The sequence below is a fragment of the Eumetopias jubatus genome, unplaced genomic scaffold, assembly GCF_037043125.1.
Source record: "Eumetopias jubatus isolate StellerSeaLion01/CBP00866 unplaced genomic scaffold, mEumJub1_p1.0 scaffold_4, whole genome shotgun sequence".
NCBI classification, from domain to species: Eukaryota; Metazoa; Chordata; class Mammalia; order Carnivora; family Otariidae; genus Eumetopias; species Eumetopias jubatus.
The window spans coordinates 173,019,755-173,040,058 of NW_028274810.1; the positions used below are offsets into that span (position 1 = coordinate 173,019,755).

Sequence of the window (20,304 nt, forward strand, 5' to 3'; positions counted from 1 at the left end):
AAAAAATAAAGCACAGGTGTATCCAGAGTGTGGAGGGTACTGTGCTTTTCACAATGGCAAATTGACATAGACTACCAGAAACAAAATAAATTGCTTCAAAACACACACACACACACACACACACACACACACACACACACATTTATTTTAAATGGTGGGAGACCAAGTTCCAGTTCCTTTAGGAAAAATTTGTTCGCCAAGTTGTATTTCCTATGAAGAAATAAAGGATTGCTAATTTAGATATCTGACATAAATAATGGTATGTTTTTACTAATAGAAACCTCAAAATTTGTACCTTATTTTGTACAATGGAGAAAAATTGAGTATAATTTCACTTTTATTATGAATAGATAATTAAAGTCATGAAAAGATTATACATCCTATTGTATGAGTGATATTGAAATGCCTTGTTTTTATATATAATAGCAAATGTTCTCATCCCAATCTTATGGAATCAGAATAATGGAATAGAATTATTAACTTGGATTTATAGACCTATGGTATTCACTTTTAGTGGGGGAGAGACAAATTCAAGTATATTGAGTATAAGCACTGTTTTGATATTAAATAAGTAGTTGTATCTAACTTTACAGAATTCATATGTCTTACGGTGCCAGGGTGGTATAGTAATTAAGCAGATAGACTCTAGAGCTAGGCTACCTGAGTCCAAATGCTGGTTCTTTTCTTAACTAAAGTTATAGGTTAATTAACAGCTCCAATTTTCCCATCTGTGAAATGAGAAATAATAGTACCAACTTCATAGGTTTGCTGTAAGGCTTAAATGAATTAATGTATATTAAGCACTTAGAATAGTATCTGGCACATAGTAAGTGCCTTATATATGTTTGCTATTTAAAAATATATTAAAAGTTTTCTTAGCACTGTCTACAATCTTGGAAAATTATGGCAGGAACTTTACCAGAATTTTTAGTCAGGATTGTTTACGAATATCAACTATTCTACAATCACTTTTAAAATTAAAATGAAAATCCAACTTTTCACTCACTTGGTTAATGTTGCAATTGTTCACTGGTCAGACGAGAGAAAGTGGCAGACAGCTACCAAGGCCACTCAGGCTTCCCAAGGAAAGAAGTGCTGCAGGGAGGAGGAGAAGGGAAGAGGGAGAGGAAGTAGAGACAGAGGAAGTATTTGGGAATTTGCTCTTTCAGATTTGGGGGTTTTGAGTCTTTGAAGATACGCTTTTGAAGAAGGCACTGAGAATTAAGAAAGGGTGATTACCTAGAGGAATCTTAAGCTACAAAGGGCAGTTAAAGAGAAAGGTACATAAAATAAATAGAGTATTCTTTTTTTTTTTTAAGATTTTATTTATTTAACAGAGAGACACAGCAAGAGAGGGAACACAAGCAAAGGGGGTGGGAGAGGGAGAAGCAGGGAGGTCGGTGTGGGGCTCAATGCAGGGCTCAATGCGGGGCACATAATAAATGTTCTTTTTTTTCTTTAAAGATTTTATTTATTTGACAGAGAGAGACACAGCGAGAGAGGGAACACAAGCAGGGGGCATGGGAGATGCAGAAGCAGGCTTCCCACAGAGCAGGGAGCCTGGTGCAGGGCTCTACCCCACGACCCTGGGATCATGACCTGAGCTGAAGGCAGATGCTTAACGACTGAGCCACCCAGGTGCCCCAGTGGAGTATTCTTTTGAAAATAAGAGAACTCTGGGAAGGAGTTGAGCAGGGAGGTGGAGAGGGTTAGTTTTCAGGAAGGACAAATGTAGTTGGAAATATAAGATCACCATGGAGAGGCAATATAGTGCAGCTATTAATACTATGGATTTGAGGATGGGCCTGCTCTACCCCTTACCGGCTGGGTGATCTTGGCCAAATTACTTAAACTTTCTGTGGTTTAGTTTGTTAGTCTGGAAATGGGGAATGATAATGCTGATAGTACTTGTCCAATAGATAGTGCATTAAGTGCATATATAAATATAAAATATATAAAGCTAGTAAAAAGCTCTTAGGGAAGTGTCAGGTACTAAGCACTGTGACTATTGGTTATTATTGTTCATTTGACAGATTTATTTTTAATTCATGAAAGAATAAATCATCTTGCTCAAATACAAATGCTCCTGTGATCCTAAAAGCCATCACTTCCCACCTCCTTTCAAATCCTTTAGTTTGGGGGATGGGATGTGCTAGAGAAGAGGTAAGAGAGAACAAAGAAAAGCAGAAGAGAAGCAGGGAAGTGAATCGTTTTTATTTTCTATTAAAACTTTACCGTCTTACTTAGAATAACCTGTATCTTTCAGGTTTTGGTAGCTAAAATTTTACTTTCGGAGTATGCTATATATTGAGTTTTAAAAAATAAATCCCAGGGCAGCTGGGTGGCTCAGTCAGTTAAGCAGCTGCCTTCGGCCCAGGTTATGATTGGGGGGGTGGGTCCTGGGATTGAGCCCCCTGGCACCTGCCGTGCTTGTGGGGAGTCTGCTTCTCCCGCTCCCTCTGACCTTCCCCTGCCCCACAAGTGTGTGCTCTCTTAAATGAATAAATAAAAAATCTTAAAAAAATAAATTCCATGCTAAATACAATAAAGAAACTTTTGAAATGAACGCATTTTATATAAAACTGTTATGCTAATAAATTAATCTATATATTGATTATATGTTTCAGTTCCTGATGCCTTCATCTGTTCCTCTTAAACCTAGGTTAACTTTGAAATATTGCTTTATGCAATTATAATAAATAATCCTGAAAAATGCCAGTTTGGTAAATAGCTAATGTATACATGCCTGAATAGATCATTTTAAAAAAAATTTAAGGAAATGTTGGGATTTCATTCCCAAAGTGAAAATCTGCACTAAAAATTTTCCCCCAATTATTTTTCACCAGAAAAGAAAGTGCATTGCAGATCTCTGAGAAGAGACGAATCTGGACAACATTTCAGGAGTGGAGATTATTTGGGTACCAGAGCAGCTTACTCAGAAGCATAAAACCTTCACCAGGTAAGATCCCCTCTTCCTGGGCCTGGGAACAAGGATGTAACTGGGGGGCTCTCAGGCATTGAAGAAATTGATAATGAGATTTTCAGCTATTAGAAAGCTGGGTTGGCAGCCCCAGTAGTGAGCAGAATGTGTTAACAGCTGTCCTATTACTGTTGATTTGATTCTGGGAATTTAGTTTTGCTTCTTGGGGACAGCCCTGAACAGCATGAGAATTCCAGAAAGTTGTATCACTCCCATTCATTTGATGCTGAGCATGTTTAGGTCTCTTTTTGGAGAAAGGCTTTTCTCAGAAATGGCATATGTTGTAAGAATTAATTAATCAACGGGTATTTATTAGTTCCTACTTTGTTTTTAGCACTGCACAAAACTTACTCTGACTGTAAGATGTCATTCTGCAAATCTGAGCCATCTATAGTTTGGAAGTGTCTTTCTTATACAGAAACTGGTTATACATGATTTAATCTAAATTTCTGGCCCTTTGTAGTCTAGAACTGCTCAGAACTAATATACAGGTAAATGTTATTTAGGTGCTTAGGAGGAGTGCAGGCTGGAAAAAGAGGGGTTTTGGAGAGGACTTTGTTTCTCAAATAAAGGTTTTTCTTTGTTGGAGGAGGACTGGTGCTCTGGAAGTGGATTTGCCTTCATATCAATGAGGAGTAAGGGAGGGCAGGTGCTGAAGTTTTGTTTTGTTTTTTTTTTTATTATGTTTTGTTGATCACCATACTTTACATCATTAGTTTTTGATGTAGTGTTCCATGATTCATTGTTGATATATAACACCCAGTGCTCCATTCAGTACGTGCCCTCTTTAATACCCATCACCAGGCTAACCCATCCCCCACCTCCTCCCCTCTAGAACCCGCAGTTTGTTGCTCAGAGTCCATAATCTCTCATCGTTCATCTCCCTCTCCGATATCCCCCCCTTCATTTCTCCATTCCTGCTATCTTCTTCTTCTGTTTAATTTTTTTTTAACATATAGTGTATTATTTGTTTCAGAGGTACAGGTCTGTGATTCAACAGTCTTGCACAATTCACAGTGCTCACCATAGCACATACCCTCCCCAATGTCTATCACCCAGCCACCCCACCCCTCCCACCCCCCACCACTCCAGCAACCCTCAGTTTGTTTCCTGAGATTAAGAATTCCTCATATCAGTGAGATCATATGATACTTGTCATTCTCTGATTGAATTATTTCGCTCAGCATAACACCCTCCAGTTCTATCCACGTCATTGCAAATGGCAAGATTTCATTCCTTTTGATGGCTGCATAATATTCCATTGTATATATATATACACTTCTTCTTACCCATTCATCTGTCGATGGACATCTTGGCTCTTTCTGTAGTTTGGCTATTGTGGACATTGCTGCTATAAACATCGGGGTGCACATACCCCTTCGGATCACTACATTTGTATCTTTGGGGTAAATACCCAGGAGTGCAATTTCTGGGTCGTAGGGTAGCTCTATTTTCAACTTTTTGAGGAACCTCCATACTGTTTTCCAGAGTGGCTGCACCAGCTTGCATTCCCACCAACAGTGTAGGAGGGTTCCCTTTTCTCCGCATCCCCGCCAGCATCTGTTGTCTCCTGACTTGTTCATTTTAGCCATTCTGACTGGTGTGAGGTGGTATCTCATTGAGGTTTTGATTTGGATTTCCCTGATGCCAAGCGATGTTGAGCACTTTTTCATGTGTCTGTTGGCCATTTGGATGACTTCTTTGCAAAAATGTCTGTTCATGTCTTCTGCCCATTTCTTGATTGGATTATTTGTTCTTTGGGTGTTGAGTTTGATAAGTTCTTTATAGATTTTGGATACTAGCCCTTTATCTGATATGTCATTTGCAAATATCTTCTCCCATTCTGTCAGTTGTCTTTTGGTTTTTTGACTGTTTCCTTTGCTGTGCAAAAGCTTTTTATCTTGATGAAGTCCCAATAGTTCATTTTTGCCCTTTCTTCCCTTGCCTTTGGCGATGTTTCTAGGAAGAAGTTGCTGCGGCTGAGGTCGAAGAGGTTGCTGCCTGTGTTCTCCTTTAGGATTTTGATGGACTCCTGTCTCACATTTAGGTCTTTCATCCATTTTGAGTCTATTTTTGTGTGTGGTGTAAGGAAATGGTCCAGTTTCATTCTTCTGCATGTGGCTGTCCAATTTTCCCAACACCATTTGTTGAAGAGACTGTCTTTTTTCCATTGGACATTCTTCCTGCTTTGTCAAAGATGAGTTGACCATAGAGTTGAGGGTCCATTTCTGGGCTCTCCATTCTGTTCCATTGATCTATGTGTCCGTTTTTGTGCCAGTACCATACTGTCTTGTTGACAGCTTTGTAATAGAGCTTGAATTCTGGAATTGTGATGCCACCAGCTTTGCTTTGCTTTTTCAACATTCCTCTGGCTATTTGGGGTCTTTTCTGGTTCCATACAAATTTTAGGATTATTTGTTCCATTTCTTTGAAAAAAGTGGATGGTATTTTGATAGGGATTGCATTAAATGTGTAGATTGCTCTAGGTAACATTGACATCTTCACAATATTTGTTCTTCCAATCCATGAGCATGGAATGTTTTTCCATTTATTTGTGTCTTCCTCAGTTTCTTTCATGGTATTTTATAGCTTCCTGCGTACAGATTCTTTCCCTCTTTGGTTAGATTTATTCCTGGATATCTTATGGTTTGGGGTGCAATTGAAAATGGGATCGACTCCTTAATTTCTCTTTCTTCTGTCTTGCTGTTGGTGTATAGGAATGCCACTGATTTCTGTGCATTGATTTTCTATCCTGCCACTTTACTGAATTCCTGTATGAGTTCTAGCAGTTTTGGGGTGGAGTCTTTTGGGTTTTCCACATAAAGTATCCTATCATCTGCAGAGTGAGTTTGACTTCTTCTTTGCCGATTCAGATGCCTTTTATTTCTTTTTGTTGTCTGATTGCTGTGGCTAGGACTTCGAATACTATGTTGAACAACAGTGGTGATAGTGGACATCCCTGCCATGTTCCTGACCTTAGGGGAAAAGCTCTCAGTTTTTCCCCATTGAGAATGATACTTGCTGTGGGTTTTTCATAGATGGCTTTTATGATATTGAGGTATGTACCCTCTATCCCTATACTGTGAAGTGTTTTGATGAAGAAAGGATGCTGTACTTTGTCAAATGCTTTTTCTGCATCTATTGAGAGGATCATATGGTTCTTGTTCTTTCTTTTATTAATGTATTGTATCACATTGATTGATTTGCGGATGTTGAACCAACCTTGCAGCCCGGGGATAAATCCCATTTGGTCATGGTGAATAATCCTTTTCATATACTGTTGGATCCTATTGGCTAGTATTTTGGTGAGAATTTTTGCATCCGTGTTCCTCAAGGATATTGGTCTGTAATTCTCCTTTTTGATGGGGTCTTTGTCTGATTTTGGGATCAAGGTAACGGTGCCTTCATAAAACAAGTTTGGAAGTTTTCCTTCCATTTCTATTTTTTGGAAGTTTCAGGAGAATAGGTATTAATTCTTCCTTAAATGTTTGGTAGAATTCCCCTGGGAAGCCATCTGGCCCTGGGCTTTTGTTTGTTGGGAGATTTTTGATGACTGCTTCAATTTCCTTAGTGGTTATAGATCTGCTCAGGTTTTCTATTCCTTTCTGGTTCAGTTTTGGGAGTAGATACATCTCTAGGAATGCATCCATTTCTTCCAGGTTATCTAATTTGCTGGCATAGAGTTGCTCATAATATGTTCTTACAATTGTTTGTATTTCTTCGGTGTTGGTTGTGATCTCTCCTCTTTCATTCATGATTTTATTTATTTGGGTCCTTTCTCTTTTCTTTTCGATAAGTCTGGCCAGGGGTTTATCAGTCTTGTTAATTCTTTCAAAGAACCAGCTCCTAGTTTCGTTGATCTGTTCTACTGTTCTTTTGGTTTCTATTTCATTGATTTCTGCTCTGATCTTTATTATTTCTCTTCTCCTGCTGGGTTTAGGCTTTATTTGCTGTTCTTTCTCCAGCTTCTTTAGGTGTAGGGTTAGGTTGTGTATTTGAGACCTTTCTTGTTTCTTGAGTAAGGCTTGTATTGCTATACACTTTCCTCTTAGGACCGCCTTTGCTGCATCCCAAAGATTTTGAACAGTTCTGTTTTCATTTTCATTTGTTTCCATGATTTTTTAAAAATTCTTCTTTAATTTCCTGGTTGACCCATTCATTCTTTAGTAGGATGCTCTTTAGCCTCCATGTATTTGAGTTCTTTCCAACTTTCCTCTCGTGATTGAGTTCTAGTTTCCAAGCATTATGGTCTGAAAATATGCAGGGAATGATCCCAATCTTTTGGTGCCAGTTGAGACCTGATTTGTGACCTAGGATGTGATCTATTCTGGAGAATGTTCCATAGGCACTAGAGAAGAATGTGTATTCTGTTGCTTTAGGATGGAATGTTCTGAATATATCTGTGAAGTCCATTTGGTCCAGTGTATCATTTAAAGTCTTTATTTCTTTGTTGATCTTTTGCTTAGATGATCTGTTCATTTCAGTGAGGGGGTGTTAAAGTCCCCCACTATTATTGTATTGTTGTCAATGTGTTTCTTTGCTTTTGTTATTAAGTGGCTTATATAATTGGCTGCTCCCATGTTAGGGGCATAGAGATTTACAATTGTTAGATCTTGTTGGATAGACCCTTTAAGTTTGATATAGTGTCCTTCCTCATCTCTTATTATAGTCTTTGTTTTAAAATCTAATTTGTCTGATATAAGGATTGCCACGCCAGCTTTCTTTTGGTGTCCATTAGCATGGTAAATAGTTTTCCACCCCCTCCCTTTCAATCTGGGGGTGTTTTGGGGTCTAAAATGAGTCTCTTGTAGACAGCATATCGGTGGGTCTTGTTTTTTTATCCAATCTGATAGCCTGTGTCTTTTGATTGGGGCATTTAACCCATTTACATTCAAGGTAACTATTGAAAGATATGAATTTAGTGCCATTGTCTTGCCTGTAAGGTGACTGTTACTGTGTATTGTCTCTGTTCCTTTCTGGTCTATGTTAACTTTAGGCTCTCTCTTTGCTTGGAGGACCCCTTTCAATATTTCTTGTAGGGCTGGTTTCGTGTTTGCAAATTCCTTTAGTTTTTGTTTGTCCTGGAAGCTTTTTATCTCTCCTATTTTCAGTGACAGCCTAGCTGGTTATAGTATTCTTGGCTGCATATTTTTCTCATTTAGTGCTCTGAATATATCATGCCAGTCCTTTCTGGCCTGCCAGTGTCTGCGGATAGGTCTGTTGCCAATCTAATGTTTCTACCATTGTAGCTTACAGATCTCTTGTCCTGAGCTGCTTTCAGGATTTTCTGTTTGTCTCTGAGACTTGTAAGTTTTACTATTAGATGTCGGTGTGTTGACCTATTTTTATTGATATTGAGGGGGTTCTCTGTGCCTCCTGGATTTTGATGCCTGTTTCCTTCCCCAAATTAGGGAAGTTCTCTGCTATAATTTGCTCCAATATACCTTCTGCCCCTCTCTCTCTTTCTTCTTCTTCTGGAATCCCAATTATTCTAATATTGTTTCGTCTTATGGTATCGCTTATCTCTCGAATTCTGCCCTTGTCAGCCAGTAGTTGTTTATCTCTCTTTTTCTCAGCTTCTTTATTTTCCATCCTTTGGTCTTCTATATCACTAATTCTCTCTTCTGCCTCATTTATCCTAGCAGTTAGAGCCCCATTTTTTATTGCACCTCATTAATAGCCTTTTTGATTTCGACTTGATTAGATTTTAGTTCTTTTATTTCTCCAGAAAGGGTTTCTCTAATATCGTCCATGTTTTTTTCAAACCCAGCTAGTATCTTTAAAATCGTCATTCTGAGCTCTAGTTCCAACATCTTACTAATGTCCGTATTAATTAGGTCCCTGGCAGTCGGTACTGCCTCTTGTTCTTTTTTTTTTTGAGGTGATTTTTTTCCGTCTTGTCATTTTGTCCAGAGGAGAATAGATCAATGAGAGAGCAAAATGCTAAAAGGGTAACAACGACCCCAGGTAAATATACACTAAACAAATCAGAAGAGACCTGAGACCAGGGGAAAAGAAAGGGAAAGAAAGAAAAAAGAAAAAGATTAAAAAAAAAAAAACCCAAACAAAAAAAAAAACCTGAATATGATCAAATATGGTCAGGCTGGTGCATAGATCAGTGCCACACACTAGATTTTGGGTGTATATTTGTCTGTTAGAAGAAAGTGCCTCCCAAATTTTAAAGAAATAAAAGCTTATATATGTACAAAAATAAAGGTAAATACAATGAAGGGATGAAATATGACTGTAAAGATGATGAAAATTATAAAGGATTTTATAAAAGGAATTGAAAAGAAGTTGGTTAAGAAAAGAAAGAAGAGGATTAAAAAAGGGGGGCGGAGAGAATGTGATCAGGCAAGAGACTAGAACAAAGCCATACACTAGAGATTTAGGGTATATTTTGATCTGTTAGAAGAAACTGTTTCCCAAAATTTTAAAGAGAGAACAACTCATATATATATATATATATATATATATATATATATATATATATATAAATAAGGTTAACTACTATGAAGGGATAGAATATGATTCCAAAAATGAAAAATATAAAAGATTTTTTTAAAAAAGAGATTGATAAGATATTGGTTGAAAAAGGGAAAAAGAAAAATTAAAAAAATTAACTTTGAAAGGCTAAAGAATCCTAGGGAAAAAGCCATGAATGCTATGTGCAGTATTCCCCCAGCCCTGGCGTTCTGCCATTCTCATTGATCAGTAAACTTGGTCTTGGCTGGCTGTTCGTGCTGATCTTCTGGGGTAGGGGCCTGTTGCGGCGGTTCCCAAATGTCTTTGCCAGAGGCGGAATTGCCCCACCCTTGCCCGGTCAGACTAAGTAATCTGCTCGGGTTTGCTCTCAGGAGCTTTTGTTCCCTGCAAGCTTTCTGTACAGCTTTGGAGGATGAGAGTGAACATGGCAGCCTCCCAGTCTCCACCCTGGAGGAGCTGAGAACTCAGGGCCCCGCTCCTCAATGCGCCCCCAGAGAAAAGCAGTCAATCATTCCCGTCTTGCCGGTCTCCGGCGCACTCCCTGCTCACCTGGCCTGTGACTGAGCGTTTCTATCTCTGGCTCATGACCCCGTGTGGAGTCTCCAAACCCAGCAGATCCCTGCGGTGTGCTTCTGTGCTGCTCCTCCCCGGGAAGGAAGGGGAGTCTCCCCGGATCTGCTGCCTGTTGGGTCCCTGCTGGAGGAGCAGTGGCCCGACTGGGCCACGGATCACAGTTTATGGCAACCCCGAGCTGAGAGCCCGCGCCTTGGCTCTGTCTCTGCAGCCGGCTTCCCCGCTCCGATACCTGGGAGCTCTGCTGCACTCAGGCACCCCCGGTCTTTCTGTGACCCCGAGGGTCCTGAGACCACACTGTCCCACGAGGGTTCCACCCCCCGCTTAGCCACTGGAGTGACATCCCTCAGCGTAGCAGACTTCTAAAAGTTCCAGTTTTGTGCTCCGCGGCTCTATCACTTGCCAGAAGCGGCCGACAGAGGCCCCCTTCCCCTGCCGTCTGTCTTCCCAAGTATCGCCTCGGATTCACTTCTCTGCACATCCTACCTTCCAGAAAGTGGTCGCTTTTCTGTTCAGAGAGTTGCTGCTACTCTTTTCTTCGATCTCCTGTTGAGTTTGTAGGTGTTCAGAATGGTTTGATCCCTATCTAGCTGAATTCCTGGGACCAGATGAAATTTAGGTCTCCTACTCCTCCGCCATCTTGCTCCCCCACCCCCATGCTGAAGTTTTTTAAAAAGATAACTCTGTATTTGGGTCAGAGGCTTGATTGGTTGCCAAGCTACCATTAATTTTATAATAATTAAATTGTTCATATTAATATCCAAAAAATAATATACTAAACCTCCCTAAAAACCAAAGATCCTAGCAGCTTTTGCATTTCTAGCTGGCAGGAATTTCTCTATTCTATGATACAGGTTAAACATTTACTCATTTAACAAATATTCCCAGGCTGTCTATCATGTGTCAGGCATTATTTTAAACATTGGGGATTCAACAGGACACAAAAACAGCCAAAAATCTTTACCTTCATGGTGTGGGAGACAACAATAAGCAAGATTAAAAAGTATGTTAGTGAAAGGTACTAAGGAAAAAAGTATAGAATAGGAAGCATGAGGTGGGATACAGTTCTAGGCAGGTTGGTCTGGGAAAGAGTATGAAGAAGTGACATTTGAGAAAAGATCTTGGGGAAGACTTTTCACGGTCTCAATACATTATATGTTGTAAATTAATTCTGACTCAGAGTTGAAGTTTAACAAGGTTGTGTGAAATTTCACCTCAGCCACATTTTGAGAGTCCCCTGTCCTACCCCCCACTTCCTAGGGATGGTTGGGGTCCTCAGGGTTTCTGTCTTCCTCCTCCAAGTATGTTTCCAACCCCTCATCTTACTCCAGCCTGGTTGCTCCTGAGGTCTCTGTGTCCAACTCTACATGGTTCCTTTGAGGGGCCAGTTGTGGGTACAGGAATCTTTTGCTATGGCTAAGAAGCCAAAATTTAATTTTGTCACCCACGCATCCAAGTGCTATCTCATCAGAGGGGTTCTCCCCTGTGGGCATGTTACCAATGAACTGGGGAGACCCTGGGCCCTGGGGCTTTGACCCAGCCCATCACAAAGATGATGCTGAAGGTTCTTGGCTTCCTCATGAGAAAGAATTCAAGGACAGACACAACACAGTGGACGAGTGACACAAGTGGGAAGTTATTGAAAGCTCAAGAATATTCTCCAGATGTTAGAGCAGTCAACCTGAAGAGAAAGCTCTGCACCCTGGGGTTTGGGTTTCTATCTTTTATTGACCGTTGCCAACTAGGGAGTGCAATATTCCTTACTTGGGGCAGGGATTTCTTGGAAGCAGGGTTTTGACTTTTTCTTCCTTATTTGGTCAGAAGTTTCCTGTCATGGCATCCACCATCTTGGGCCTGCATGGTTTGGTATGGCTTCTTGTGGAGTGCTACCAGGACAGGCCTCTGACTTTCCTGATAGCTGGCCATGGCTTCCTCATTGGCTTCAGGTATCCTGTTAGAATCTAACTAACTGCCTATTCTAACAGACACAAGTCTGGGGTACTCTGGGAATTCCTCCCCAAACTCCCAACCCATCTTTAGTCTAGATGTCCCTCATGATGGGGCTGCTTCTCTTCCTCAAGTTTCAGCATATATCTTTCTAACAGCCCTTCTCACAGCCCAAGCACCCAAACAAAAGCCTGGATGGTGGTTTTTCAGGTGTCTCTCTACCTTCGTTTTTAACCTCCAAGGTCATGGTAGCAAGGAAGTTACCTTTTTAAAATGGAATCTCAGAAGGAGAGCCCTTATTCCTTTGAGTCTTACTAAGGACAAAACAAAATTAATGTCTCAAATTACTTTGCCATGCATTCAAATAATGAATGTGGTCAATATGAATTATTTTTATTTGTTAATATACTCAGAATTGTTTGAAAAATACTTCTGTTCCCCTTTGGCCTATTAGCATTATGATTATTTGTGCTTGAATTTGGCGGCGGGGTTGGGGGTGGGGGAGACATTCCTTTAAGAATGTTGTTACCTGGACTATTTTTTGCTATCTTTCCCTGCCCTACCGGTTGGGGGGTAGATTTATAATAGCTCAATTTATGTAAAAGACCAGTAAATGTGGAGATGGAGTTGATAGTGGCCAACAGAGAGATTAGGAGACTAAAACAGAGGGGTGAGGGTCAAATGGAAGAAAAGTAGGAGTGGAAGAAGGGAGAAGAACAGGAAAGGAGATGGAATACTGAGAAACAGGGAATGGAAGGGACAGAGGAGAAAATGAAGTTAGACACTCAGGATGAAGGAATGAAAAAAAAGAAATCTAAAATAAGGAGTGCGGACAATAAAGAAACAAGTGAGGAACACTGACGCAGTGTTAAACTCATACAATCTGAAGGTCAGAAGTTTGATATGGGTGTCATTGGGCAAAAATCAAGATGGTGGCAGGGTTGCATTTCTTTTTTTGGAGGCTCTAGAGCAGAATCCATTTCTTTAAGTTTTCCAGCTTTTAGAGGTTGCCTGCATACCTTGGTTTATGGTCCCTTTCCTCCTCGAACTTCAAAGCATATCTCTGACCATTCCTTTTTTAAGATTTTATTTATTTATTTGAGATAGAGAGTGAGAGCCAGGAGACAGAGGGAGAGGGAGAGGGAGAAGCAGACTCCCCACTAAGCAGGGAGCCCAGTGTGGGGCTCGATCCCAGGACTCTGGGATCTGAGCCACTCAGGCGCCCCTCTGATCATTCTTCTATAGTCACATCTCTCTCATAGCCAGGAAAGATTCTCCATTTTTGAGGAGCCATGTGATTAGATCGTGCCCACTTGGATAATCCAGGATAATCTCCCTATCTCAGAATCCTTAATAATGACATCTGCCAAGTGCCTTTTGCCACAAAAGGTGATATAGTCACTATTTCTGGGAGTTAGGATAAATACATCTTGGAGGGGGCATCATTGTGCCAGCCACAAAGATTATGTAGCCCTAATTGGAACCCTCTGTGTAGATCAAAAAATCAAGCAGTATACTACCAGGTGGGTGTATTTCCAGGCTAGGAAACATCACATGTGTTTTAGCATCCATACCATTTAAAATGTAGAAATAGAATGTCATTTATTCTCAAAGAATTAAGATATGTGTATTTTGGTAAAGAAAAAGGCATACTTTTTTTTTATTATGTTCTTATGTAAAACAGCAAAAAATAAATGAACTTTGAAACCTTATACAAAATCCCTTACTCTGGTAACCTGGAGCCCAGGACTAGGTAGTAAGCCATTGAAGTGCTGGTTCATGGTGAGCATGTTTCTTCTTGGTGCTTCTCTGCTAAGATGCTTATGGATTCAGAATAACCACAGGTGACTCTGGACGGCAGCTTCAGTTGACCCCCCACATGATGCCTAAGTGGCCTCTCTTCGATGGAAAGTTGATCCTTGTTTCTATGTAGCTAAGGGGCATTCTGTAGATTCATTCCCTCATTCATACACATTCATGTCCTTAACATTTACCACACATCATTGTAACCAGTAATTAGCCCTTGATGGGGAACATTAATAAGAATCCCCTTATGAATTTAATTCCACCATCTGATTCTGATTCTGATTCTGATTCATGCCCTGTTCCCATCTTTCGACTCTTGTACCAGCTCTCTGGACAAGCTGGGAGTAGAAGTAAAAAATTCCATGTAAGAAAAATGAGGTCTGGGAGAGAAAAAGGAACTTTGTGATTTACAGGTTGCAATTCAAAAATAGCCCTGACCTTTTTGCTTAAAAAGACTCCAGGAAGGAAATGTAGTGGCTCAAATTATTCACAGACAGGGCTATTTATCTTATGTTCCCTTCAAATGGAAAGTAGCCCTTGTTTGTTGAATACAGAGTTCCACGCACTTGCTGGTCACTGTTAGTACTAGGTATCTTCATGGGTTTTGTTGGGTAAGAGTTTATCTACATAAGAAGTCACATTATATTTGTCTGTGTATAAACATATACAAATTCATGTAAAACCACTTCGATATTTGTCAAACACTTGGCTTTGTAGAGTACTTTTACCTCAGCTATTTCATCTTGTCTCACAGCAACTTGGAAGGTGATCAGAGCAAATAGGAAAACGGAGTCAGATTAATTAGCCATATAATTCTCATCTCACTTGGTCACAGGGCCAGGTAGTGAGAGTTTAGATTAGAATCAGTTTTCCTAACTTTCCAACCAGGGCTTTTCGTACTTGATTGTCGATTAAAAAAAATTCCAGTAACTCAAGAGTTAAAGCAGAGTTTTAATGACTTCAGAATTGTCAGAGCTGTAACACCAATTTTCACTTACAATGTGTATTTTAGGATTATTTGACTGTAATTTGGTGGTGGTGGGAATAAGGAACAAAGAAAATGGCATTTCATGCAATGTTATATAAAAACATAACAAGATCTTGAAAACTGCAATATTATATAAAGAACTAAGAAAAATCACTTTCTGTACTATTTTAGAACATGGTTTTAGGACATGGCTTTGACCATATAATGAATATAAGGATCAAACAGTAAATGCAGACATGACCTTTGAGCTTAATTGTTCAACATGCACAGAGCTGAGCATTTTCTGGTAACTGTAATTATTCCCACCAAAAATGGGGTAAATAATATGCCTTTAAATCTAAAGTTAAGCTGTAGAGTTTAGAATTCTACCTTTTACACTACATGTTTCTTTTCCTTGCTCTGTCTAATCTAGGTCAGTTGTACAAAAAATGTTTTTACTTAAAAATGGTCAACATATTTTGGGGGGCTGGTTTGGACTCAGTATGATTTTCTGGATCATTTATAACATTTGACCAGGTTGAAATTTTGTTTTTGTTTTTTTATGCCAGTCTAAAAGTACACAAAACCTGTTTCTTCCTGGTTTTACTCATCAGTTTTCAGTAAATAACAACTTTTAATCTTTCAAAGATATACCTTAAAATTAAGTGATTTGTCTTTTTTACCTAATAATTTCTTCCTGCCTCTTGAAATATTTCTGTAGCCATATTAAATATTGGCAGGAAAAAATTTCCACACACACAAAAAATTCCTCTTAGGTTTCCATGTGTATTTTGCTGATGATATTTGTGGCAGATAGGATTATTGTATTCAGTTAAATAGATGAAAAGTGGCTTCTGTTTGGAATGCTACTTTTGTCTGTAATGAATTAGATCTGGGTCACATAAAGGGCAGGCTCATGAAACCTGTCCAGCGCCACCATCTTACCTCATGCAAGGAGCATAAAACAACTCTTCAGGCTTTTATTCATCAAAATGGAATGTGTTTCATTAGGAATTCTACTCAGAGTGAGACTGCATACTGAGAAAATTATGTAGCAATCATCTTTCCCTAACCTAAAAAATAAAATACGAATGTGGAAAAGTTCACAGCATTTCACGTCCCTTACCCTGCCCCACCCATGACCACCTGGTGACATGGTTTAACCAAGAAGGGGTACTGTGGACCCTCAATGGTCTCAATATTAAGAGTCTGTGCAATAACTTCGAGGTCCTTCTCTGATTAGCTGTGTTTTCTCATTTGCATTTGTAGGCTGGAGAACAACTGGAAAGTCCACATCTAAAAATAAACAAAGCAAAGCAATAAACACCCTCTGATCATGTTACATTTCCTTTAATGGGGCAAGTGGTGGATATTTTTGTTGAAATGATGATTGACAAACTAATTCATTTCATAAGATATTGAGGATGCCTGCCCTTTAAAGGATTTCAAAAGAGAGGAGACACTGTCTTTACCCTTCAGTTGAGTTCTGTCAGTTATAGAATTAGGAAACTAAAGCACTGAACCCAACTTTCAAGTTCAGGCAATTGCTTAACCTGGTGAACCTGACCTTTAGTTTTCACCATCATGTGGGGATGAGGACAGGTCCATCACATATGTCGTATAGACCCTAGTGTATATCTGTATTAAAAATGCCTCTTAAAGTTGTTCAGTGTACAATTACATATATGGCCCTGGTTGGGAGAGAGGTCAAAGCCCAGAGCTTGCTTAGATGACAGTCTAATAGGAAGCTCCCCACATAAAGCTAGTATCCAAAATGGTTATGCACTCTCTAAGTCACCATACCCCTAAATCTACAAGGAAATTTGTTAGTCTTGAGTTTTGGTGCTGAGGTAAAAGAGGAAAGAACTCCCCTACAAATATTTAATGGCAAGCCAATGAGCACACATATTGGCACACCAAATTTAAATATCTATATGTTCTAAGAAATTGCAAGCTGATAGTTTAATTTAAAAAAAAGTTTAATTTAAAAAGCTGATAGATATTTTAATTTAAAAGTCCAGTATAAGATGTGCTCCCAAGCACCTACCAGAAGAGGATGGCCCCATCTTCAACCCAGACCTCAAAGAATCACTGAAATATTGCTAAAACACATGAACTCAAGGTAAAAATGAATAGGGGAGATAGAGTTAGAGAAATAGAGACCCTCAAAAAATAACTAAAAAATTATAAGAAACATGAACTCAGTAAAAAAACAGGGAGAGACAGCGAGAGAGATTGAAATATTGAGAAGGAAAGAGTGAAAGATTACACACAAAAACAATGCATACTGAGAGCTAGTAGAAACAATAGAAGGCCAAATCAGACTCAGAAAGACTTCAAATCCTGCACTTTTAAGACACAGAATTAAAAAAAAAATTTATGTGTTTAAGTGACCAAGTGGATTTTGAAACTAATACAAAAGAACTTGAGATCAAAATATCTGAAAATTTCAAAACCTGATGAATGTGTTTAACAGCTAAAGAGAATTAATGAAGTGGAAGACAGATCTGAGGAGGTTAATCAGAATGTCATACAGAGAAACACAAAAATAAATTGAAAGAGGCTAAAGGACATGAAGAATAGAATGATAAAGTCTAACATATCTGATAAAACTTTCATAAAGTAAAAGAAAAGTTTAGAGGCAATATTTGAAGATTTAATGGCTAAGAATTTTCTAGAAAGACACCAATCCACAGATTCAAGAACCAGACAGGATAAATTAAAGAGAAACTCATATTTAAAACATTTTAATGACTTTGAAAAACACTAAAGACAATTTTTTTTTTTTTTTAGAGGGAGAGGGGTGGGGGAGGAACAGAGGGAGAGAGAGAGAATTTTAAGCAGGTTCCATGCCCAGCACAGAGCCTGATGCAGGACTCACTGTGGGGCTCCAAAGGGGGCTCTATCTTACAACTCTGAGATCATTACCTGAGCCAAAATCCATGAGCCAAAATCAACAGTTGGATGCTTAACTGACACCCCCTCAAAGACAATGGTTTTAGCAGGAATCTTATTTCTCAATAGCAAATATGGAAGCCCAAAAACTATGGAATTATAATTTTAATATGCCAAAAGAAGTTATCAACCAAAGTTTGTTTACAAATGGTCTTAGTGTTACTTTTTTTAAACCATGATAAAAAGGCATTTTCAGACAATAAAAATGGAAATTGTGCCACCAACAGATTCAGTTTAAAAGCTGTAATTCAGGCACAAAAAAAGTGTTAGTAGATGGAAAGTTTGTGCTGTAAAAAGGAATGATTAGTAAAGAAAATGGTAGGTATATGAATAAAAATAAGGGATTATTGACTATATACAGCAATAATAATAATGTAGGAGACTTAAAATTAAGATAAAACTAGAATACAAGAATAGTGTATAAATGAAAAAGGAAGTGATCAGAGTTAAAGTGTTAAAAAGTTCTTGTATTGTTCAGGAGGGGGTAAAGACAAGAATTAATTCTAAACTTTGATAACAAGTATGCTTGATAAATGTTACCCTAAAAGAACAGGGCAGAGAATATAATTTCCAAACTGGAGGAGGGAAAGGAATGAAATATGAAAAAAATATTCTATCATCAAAAAGAAAAAATAAACAGAAAAAAATGTCAATTTAAAGTGATAATTAAAAAAATAAGGTAATAACTAAATATAACTAATTATAAGTATCTAGCCCTAGTTACTCAGGTAGTCAATAATAGAGCTGGTATTCAGACCTAGGCGGTATTTCCTAAGTCTGTTCTCTTAAAAACTGTGCTATACTAGCTCTCATGAAAGAGTAAGTTAGTAGAAAAAAATCAAAATATATCATTAATTATAATAAATAAAATGGACTTAATACCTTTTTAAAAAGAAAAATGTTCCCAAACTGAATAAATCTCACCCCCTACCATATGTTGTTTATAAAATACACATCAAAAAAAAAGAGCAAAATAATTGAGAGTAAAAAGATGTAAACATCTTTACCACACAAACACTACTAAAAAGAAAGCTAATGTAACTATATTTTAACAAAGTAAAAGACAAAAAGCATTGATAGAGCTAAAGAGTAACTATGTAATATAATATTCAGTTCACCAAATAGCTATTAACGTTCTAAACTTATATATGCTAATAAAATAGCCTCAAAACACATGAAGCAAAATTGATAGAATTTTATAGAAAAATAGAGAAATCCATCATCATAGTAGAAGATTTGCATGCTTCTTTCAGTAACTGATGAAGCAAACAAAAAATTCTTTAAGGATATAAAACATTTGATAAGTACAGTGTTCTGGACTAAATTGTGTCACACAAACCGCCCCCCCTGCCCCAGTTCATATGCTGAAGTTCTAACCCCCAGTACCTCTAATGTGAATCATATTTGGAGAGAGCGCCTTTAAAGAGGTAATTAAGTTAAAATGAGGTCCTCAGGGTAGGCATTCATTCAATATAACTGGTGTCATTATAAGACAAGGATATTAGGACATAGATACATGGAGGGAAGACCATGTGAAGACATGAGGAGAAAATGGCCATCTACATGCCAAGAAGAGAGGCCTCAGCAGAATTCAACCCTGTCACACCTTAAACTTTGACTTCTAACCTTGAGAATTGGGAGAGAATAAATTTCTGTTGTTTAAGCCACCCTGTCTGTGGTACTTTGTTAACAGCAGCCCTAGCAAACTAGTACATATAATAAATTGGATTTATTTAATAGTCATATATGAAACAGTGAAACTAAAAAATGCAGAATGTATTATTTTGAAGCAATGTGGAACATTTATAAAAATTAAGTTCTAGGATGTAAAGCAAGCCTCAAGATATTTTGAACTATTGAGTCATGTTTTCCATAATTTCTGATCACAATGCAATTAAGTTAGACACAAACAACAATAAAGAACCTGAAAAATCCCCACAGGTTTACAAATTAAGACACATATAACTTATAAATCAAAGAAAAAATTATGGTCTAACTTATAGATCAAAGAAAAAATTATGAAGTGGGGGAAAGATGGCAGAGGAGTAGAGGACCCTATTCCAACCAAGCCCCAAAACTGAGATGGATGTCTACCAGACCACTCTGAACACCCATGTAAGAAGATAGATCTGGATCTCCACAAACAGAATATTGCAGGTGGTTGGTTTTGAGGTATGAAGTGGGGAGCCGTGATTCCGGGCACGTACCAGAGGATAAATGGAAGGGGGAGGGAGCCCAGTTGTCGGGATCCTATACCTCCAGTGAGTGATAGCCTCCCATGGTGGGGACTGGGCACAGACTTGCAGACCAGTAGCGATGGGGAAAGGACTTTAGGGCAGCCCCCTGGACGGAAACCCAGAGCGGCAGGGCCGCACGTGAGAACTGGGGGTGGCTGGTGGTTTTAGAAGCACAAAGGGCAGAGATGTGCCCCAACCTGGAGGCGAGGACTGGGAGCAATGCTGAGGGGCCCACAACCCAGGATGCTGCAGTTTATAGCAGCACAGACAGAAACGGAGAGAGTGTGGCCTGGAGAGCTCACTGAAGAACAGACTGTGATCTCTCCGCTCTAAGGCAGTCTGCTCTGACTCTC

The 20,304-nt window shown here is 38.8% G+C and overlaps 1 protein-coding gene across 1 annotated transcript in view; it reads right to left on the reverse strand.

The window, feature by feature from the left end:
* Positions 1 to 15,960: 15,960 nt before the first annotated feature.
* Positions 15,961 to 20,304, reverse strand: part of DNAJC5B (DnaJ heat shock protein family (Hsp40) member C5 beta) — a 56,950-nt gene continuing 52,606 nt past the window's right edge. Inside the window, exon 4 of the mRNA XM_028108733.1 lies at positions 15,961 to 16,055. Within this exon, the coding sequence (XP_027964534.1) occupies positions 15,961 to 16,055 (95 nt within the window). The remainder of the gene's footprint in view (positions 16,056 to 20,304) is intronic.